Source organism: Berghia stephanieae, chromosome 11 (genome assembly GCF_034508935.2).
Source record: "Berghia stephanieae isolate SIO BIC M18660-M18661 chromosome 11, UCSD_Bste_1.3, whole genome shotgun sequence".
NCBI classification, from domain to species: domain Eukaryota; kingdom Metazoa; phylum Mollusca; class Gastropoda; order Nudibranchia; family Aeolidiidae; genus Berghia; species Berghia stephanieae.
Genome location: NC_088370.1, coordinates 9,862,943 through 9,870,442, shown reverse-complemented (window position 1 = coordinate 9,870,442; position 7,500 = coordinate 9,862,943). Strand labels below are relative to the sequence as shown.

The following is a 7,500-nucleotide window of genomic DNA, read 5'->3' as shown; positions in this document are numbered from 1 at the left end:
AATATTTGTAGTTATACAGGAAGATATGTTTTGTCCTAATTGAACATATTGTGCTCTCTCCGTAAGAAATTCGAGCACCCAAGCAATTATATACTTGTTTAAATTCAGACTAGTCAATCTTTGAACAACCAACTGAGGTTGCATTGTATTGAAGAAAAATCTACAAAAAGCAATCTGCAATAGCTCTTAGCGTGATCTAGATGCCTGTAGGTGTTGTTTGTAAACAGCAAAATGGCATCCTCTACGCCACGTCCTGGTTTGTAAGCAAATTGATGACTATCACTCAATGGAATAAACTGGTTCCTAATTTTAACAAGAACAAATTTTTCTAAAAATTTCATGACTATTGAAGTCAGTGCAACAGGTCTGAGATCGTTCATAGATTCAAGTTTTTCTTTTTTTGGAACAGGAATAATTTTTGAAGTTTTCCAAATTTCAGGGATCGAAACGCATTGGAGGGACCAGTTAAAATATGTGTATAAATGGGGGAAAGCTGATGGGCACATTCTTTTAATAATTTTCCTTTCAATCCAGCCGGCCTAGCAGCCTTCCTCTCGTTCAGTTTCGAAAATACGAATCTCGTTTCTTCTTCACTGACCGCAATAGTCATTTCATCTTCCAAAGCCCTGTCTAATTTATGTTTTTCATTTTCAATATCAAATTTGTTTGCTGTGTCGAAACGTGAATAAAATTTATTTAGAGTTTCAATTTCGATACCTTCTGATATAATCGTGGGCTTTGGATTATAGTTATCAGCAGTTTTAAGCCACGGCCACGTGTTCCGTATATCCCCAGAAGAAAAGCATTTTTCAATTTTTTTTTGTACTTGTCTCTACAACTAGATATTACTCTCTTTATCACTTTTTGTTTTGTTTTCAGATCTTTTTTGTTTCCACTAGTAAAGAGAGTTTTCTTTTGGTTCAATAAAAGTTTTAGATCTTTTGTTATCCAAGGCTTGTTGTTAGGATAATATTTTATTTCTTTTTACAAGACACTAGCTGTTCACAGAATTTTAAATACTCAGTCACACAGTCATTCAGCTCATCCACACTATCACATGATCCGATAAAAACATTCCAGTCCGTGCATTCAAAACAACTACGCAAATCTTCACACACACTTCCGTTCCAGATCTGTACACTTTTCTTTACTGGTTTCACAAGTTTAAAAACAGGGCGGTAGGTGGGGAGTAGCAAGAGCATGCAGTGGTCAGATAAACCTAATGGGGCACGGGGTAAACATTTATAACTATTTTTAATATTACACAGGAATAAATCTGTTTTTTTTGTCCCTTGTCTCGCAGTCCACGTATTGATGAAGTCCCGGGAGAGTGAAATCGTTACATTGGTTAAAATCGACAGTGACCATTAATACGGCATCGGGTGACTTAATTTGAATGTCCTGTATTTCTTTCCTCAAAATATTTTTCGCTGTGGTGTAGTCTGATGATGGTGGAATGTAGACGTTGATGATGATGACATGAGTACATTCACGGGGGAGATAATTTATTATGGTAGTGAGGATACCGTAAGAAATTCATTATGATCGTCACAGTACACTTTGTCTGACAGTTATTGGGGTGGCACCATTTGTTGTTAATATATGTGCACACCCCACCCCCAGTTCGGTTATTTAAATTAGTCCGATCTCCTCGAAATAGTGAATATTGTTCAATATCAAAACATGATGATGGTATGTGAGGAGAGAGACAAGTCTCTGTTAACCCTATTAAGGAGGCTTGACGATAGTCACTATTGTAACGACACAGTGAAAACAGTTCATCAATTTTATTCTTCAGTGATCTTACATTACCTGTCACTACACAGGGTAAAAATGGACGAAAAGGCCGTCTGTTGAATTTTGTTTTTATTCCCCCTTTTTCCCCATCTTTCTTACTTTAATAAACGATGTGTCAATAGTGGGTGGTGGGGGTGACACGGGTTGGAGGGATCGGAGAGTCTCTGGAGTATAAAATGTTATCGATAGGCTTTTGGCAGCAAAATCACAGGCTAAAACACCATTTATGCTTATAAATATACTAATAAATATAAAAATCAGGAACAATATATACTTCACATCCATTTTGAATAAAATTTAGGCGTAAATTCCGACGATTGAATGATAAATGAATAAAAATATGTGTAGAAAATAGGTAAACATTCACAACACGTCTGTTGTCGCCGGAAGCCAGCGCCAATAATTATTATAAAGCGCTTTGAGCACATTGAGTGGATATTGCGCTATATAAAGCTAAATTTTTAAAGCTCATTTATTATTATTATTATTACTATTATTATTATTATTATTATTATTATTATTATTATTATTATTATTATTATTATTATTATTATTATTATTATTATTATTATTATTATTATTATTATTATTATTATTATAATTATTATTATTATTATTATTATTATTATTATTATTCAGACAGAAACACGCTCTTATCGGTCAGGTACTCATTTTACACCTTAGTACGGTGGGAATATCAATAAAGATCTTTTTAATGGACCGAACTATGAATTGAACAGATATATATATATATATATATATATATATATATATATATATATATATATATATATATATATAGAGAGAGAGAGAGAGAGAGAGAGAGAGAGAGAGAGAGAGAGAATCGTTCCGACATTGTCACAAAATTACTGTTTGTTGCATTGCATTGGGAGGACGTATTCCCCGCATCCACTCCACTTAAAAATGTAAGCCGATTAACTTATCAACCAGCTAACTGATAGACTACTTTAGAAAAACACGTATTTAAGAATTTGGCCAGAAAATACTCGTCCTTCAAATATCGATCGGTGAAAAAAAAAGAAAAACATTTCAAACCTGGGACTTTATTAAAGATCTTGCGAGGCGCCAGGTTTGAGAGTATAATTTTGCCAAGATTAGGGTCGTTTAAACCGACCTGTATTCGAAGGACGAGTTTTCTGGCCAAATTTTAAAATACGTGTCTTTCCATAGTATGGAAGTTTACCAATTTAATATAATGCTGTAAGAGCGGTGCACACATAGTTTGTCTGTTCTTTGATTCAGTGACCCGTGATTGACTCAAATAACATTATTATAATCAACGGATTCTAGCCTAAAATTATATAGTAAGTCTATTGCAAGATTGTTGCGTTTGTTGCTTAATTCCTTACCTTGATCAGTGACTGAGTAATCATCTAAATGGACCTTTCGTTTGGGACTTTATAGCTGAGAACCAAGTTGACGTCACACAGGTCTTTGTTATTGTTTTTCTTTTGGCCATCCATGTTTTAACCAGACTATAGATAGTATGCAGATGACGTCACTCAGGTCTTTGTTATTGATTCTTGCCATTTACGTTTATGAGTAATTCTCACTTAACTGTAATATCTAGACTATAAAAGTTCATGGTTACACAGAGATTTGTGTGTTGTTCTGTTATACTTCTGGATAACAACGTTGTGAGCTTCTTAACCAACTGGATACTATCTATAGATAGAACGAAGTTGATGTCACTCAGATCTTTGTTATTGCTTCTTGCCATCCGCGTTTATGAGTAATTCTCACTTAACTGTATAATATCTGTATAAAAGTTCATGGTTACACAGAGTTTTGTGTGTTGGTCTGTTATACTTCCGGATGGCAATGTTGTGAGCTTCTTAGCCATGCTAATACTATCTTTAGGCACCTCCATACATCACGCCTCTCGGACAGTCGTCATTATGTAAACAGTGGCCGTGATTGATAAACATAGCAAATCGCACATGCTTTATTATCGATGGTTATGTCAAACTATAGATTGTATGCAGATGACGTCACTCAGGCCTTTGTTATTGTTTTTGCCATCCGCGTTTGTGAGTTGTTCTCACTAAACTGTATTAACTAGACTATAGATAGTATGCAGATGACGTCACCAGGCCTTTGTTATTGTTTTTGCCATCCGCGTTTGTGAGTTGTTCTCACTAAACTGTATTAACCAGACTATAAAAGTTCATGGTTACACAGAGTTTGTGTGTTGGTCCGTTATACTTCCGGATGGCAATGTTGTGAACTCCTTGGCCAAGCGCATTCTATCTATAAAAGTTCATGGTTACACAGAGTTTGTGTGTTGGTCCGTTATACTTCCGGATGGCAATGTTGTGAACTCCTTGGCCAAGCGCATTCTATCTACAGATAGTATGCACTTGGCTAAGAAGCTCACAACATTGCCATACGGAAGTATAACGGACCAACACACAAAACTGTGTATAACCATGAACTTCTATAGTCTGGTTAATACGGTTGAGTGAGAATTATTCATAAACGCGGATGGCAAAAGGAATAACAAAGACATAGTGACATCAACTTCGAACTATCTATAATATCTTCTATCAATTGATCAATAGGTAGAAAAAAGTTGGCGTCACTCATGTCTTTGTTATTTTTTTTTGCCATCCGTGTTTATGAATAAATCTCACATAGCTGCATTAACCAGACTATTAAATCTTCATGGTTACACATAGTTTTGTGTATTGGTCCGTTATACTTCCGGATGACAATATTGTGAACTTCTTAGCCAAGCGCACACTATTGAAAGAACCAACACAGAAAACTATGTGTAACCAGAGAGTTTATAAGCTAAAGCAGAGAGCTCTCTCTTCCCTCCCGCTCTCCATGACAACAATGCATTTCATTGCGTATCAAGTATCAGCCGAAAAATTGTGTGTCACGAAATAGGCGGGGATCACTGAATGTGTGTTTCGTCTGCTAGAGATCGTCTGCTCTTTTTCTTTACTATCGGCTCAGGCTTTATGTGCAAAATCGTACAGATTAGTTTGATTCTCTAGATCAGGTTACGATAACTTTGTAAGATTCTAAAATAAATTACTTATAATAATAATGATGTGTGTGTGTGTGTGTGAGACACACACACACACAGAGAGAGAGAGAGAGAGAGAGAGAGAGAAGAGAGAGAGAGAGAGAAGGGGGGTGGGAGGGGGGGGGGTATAAACTTTGACAAAAAATAAATCTAACTCAACTTTACAGCGAAAATCATGATTTATTTTAAACAAACTTAATAGAAACAAACGACCTTTGTATTTTCAACAAAGCCATAACTCTCTCTCTCTCTCTCTCTCTCTCTCTCTCTCTCTCTCTCTCTCTCTCGCTCTTCTCTCTCTCTCTCTCTTCCTCTCTCTCTCTCTCTTTCGCTCTTCTTTCTCTCTCTCTCTCTCTCTCTCGCTCTTCTCTCTCTCTCTCTCTCTTCTCTCTCTCTCTCTCTCTCTGTGTGTGTGTGTGTGTGTGTGTGTGTGTGTAAGTGTGTGTTTAATTAACACACGTATAGTTCAAAATAATATGTACAATGAAAAAATAGCATGCATGACTAAGATGACGTCAAGTTGCGTTGCATAGATTAATGACCACAAGTACAATTAAACATAATGAAGGAGAGAAATACAAAATACATGTACTCTCGTGTAAGTATTGTAGAATCTAATCTAAAACACATTTTATAAACTGAAAAATGGCTCAGTAAAATCACAAAGGGGGACAATGCTGTATCAACACCGATGATTGACAGTGACAGACCAGAACTGATAACCTCGGTATACATCCATTGTCTCCTGAGACAGACGGGGGCGCCAACAACAACAGGCATACCGGTAAGAAAACAAATCAGCGACATATCAAATCTACACATGGCTAAATGTGGCAGCCTTCCTATTTCTATGGGTGGGCTGTTTTTCTGACAGTGTCTGATTCATTAACTGGCATTAGTGAACAAATTAGCTACATAAAAAAGTAAATCACACTTTCCATTTTTGCAATCGAGGCCCATGTGGGGTGGAATGCTTACCACAATCCGTCTAATGATCCTATTTCTCAGACCAGTAATGTGCAGTGTGGGAGTAATGGCGTCTCTGAATTCCTTTTCCATAATTTCTATGATACAGAGAAGTTCTGAACTTGGTGCACAGAGACCGCCATGCTTACAACCCTGAAGGTTCTTTGCATGCAGGAATACTTGACTCTCTTTGCCAGGGTCCTTGTCACCTTTCAATAAATCTTGACAGTCTGTACACACATGGGGCATTAATTTGACTGCAACATACCCAGATATGCAAGTTGTTACATTCTGTTCAATTGGTGTTAGGGATTGCATAGTTGATGGCAACATCAGCTGTCTAATTTCCTGTGGAACATCTTGTTGAAGGCGTGTCTTGACTGCCACTGAAACAGGAAGCATCAAAATGTTCTTCACATTAAACATTTCGTCTGTACAGTGCATCAGCTGACTTGTCATCCAAATCAGCACGCCTGCAGTTGATGACCCAACGCCTGGACCTGTAAAAAATAACTAACGCAGTTCAATATTGGATCTAGATCTATTATTAGTAATTAATTGAGAGCTAGGTCTGATTAAGAGTTAATTTTATACATAAAAGCACATACTAATTGGCCGAGAGAGACTAGATGTATGCTTCTCTTTAGATAAACTTCTAAAAAACTAAGCTCACTTCATTGAGATTACTACTGTACTAGAATCTAGACATAGGCATCACAAGCCTAGTCAATATACATCCTATCTAGTCATCCCTCTAAAGCCCTTTGAGCATATTTATTGGATATTGCGCTATATAAAAGCTCAATTATTTTAAGCATAAATCCACTGGCACAACATATATGGCTATAATTCAATGCCGTGTAGCTACACCGTCGTCCCCTACCCTTTACTGTGTTTTAAATCAACGACATCTGCTATTATGGAAAAGGAGAAGAAGAAGATGAAGAAGAAGAAGATAATGGCCCGCCTCACCCCCAACAGAGCCACCTTTAAGGGTCACAGTCACGGTGCAGTAGATTAGAACTGGATCAGAAATCTAATGTTCATTTTCTCTAGTAACACAATCTAGACGTGTTAATATAGAAATATAGTTATTTGTTAAGGTTAATAGATTAAAGTTTAATTTTCTCACCTTTCAGGATCATTTGGGAAACGGAAGAAACCTAAATCTGGTCTCTTGTGTCGAGAATTTGAACAATTGATACCGGAACACCACTGGCATTTGTTATGTGTTGTCGGTGTCGGCGCCATCTTAGCTCATTATTTTACGCGCTTATTTCCACGATCAGCTGTTGACCCAGATACGGGCTTTTTGGCTAGAGAGAGCTCTCGAAGCGTTAGCTATACCATCTCTCTGGTGTAACCTTAAACGTTTATAATAGAGAGAGAGAGAGAGAGAGAGAGAGAGAGAGAGAGAGAGAGAGAGAGAGAGAGAGAGATTTCATTCGCGTTATTATTTCTAAACAACCAGGAATAAAGATGTGTCACAGATTCCGTGTTTTTATGTTTGTTATCTACTGGATAATGGGAGCGATCTATATTCATATTTTCGTCCAACCATGTCGTCGTTCACAAGATATGTTGCTTGGGATTGGACATTATAAAAAATAAATGTAAACACGCTGTTTTATTTATGAAAGTTGTAAACATACACATGTGTCAAACTGAACAAAATGACCAAT

The 7,500-nt window shown here is 36.8% G+C and overlaps 2 protein-coding genes across 5 annotated transcripts in view; one reads left to right on the top strand and one right to left on the bottom strand.

Moving 5' to 3' along the window:
- LOC144957253 (beta-1,4-galactosyltransferase 5-like) overlaps nt 1–7,500 on the top strand; it is a 65,542-nt gene that overhangs the window by 18,776 nt on the left and 39,266 nt on the right. Inside the window, exon 1 of one of the 4 annotated variants that reach the window (XM_078888338.1) lies at nt 2,935–3,122. The exons of 1 other annotated variant lie outside the window; for it this stretch is intronic. The gene's annotated coding sequence lies outside the window, so the exon portion shown is untranslated. Of the gene's footprint in view, nt 1–2,934; nt 3,123–3,164; nt 3,249–7,487 lie in introns of those variants that run through there. 2 more of the 4 variants (XM_078888339.1, XM_078888340.1) reach the window with 2 other exon arrangements.
- On the bottom strand, nt 6,206–7,069 carry LOC144957254 (52 kDa repressor of the inhibitor of the protein kinase-like). The gene is made up of 2 exons (XM_078888342.1): nt 6,951–7,069; nt 6,206–6,318 (listed from the first exon to the last, which is right to left on the bottom strand). Exons 1-2 carry the CDS (start codon nt 7,067–7,069, stop codon nt 6,237–6,239), a joined length of 201 nt encoding a protein of 66 aa, XP_078744468.1. The 3' UTR covers nt 6,206–6,236.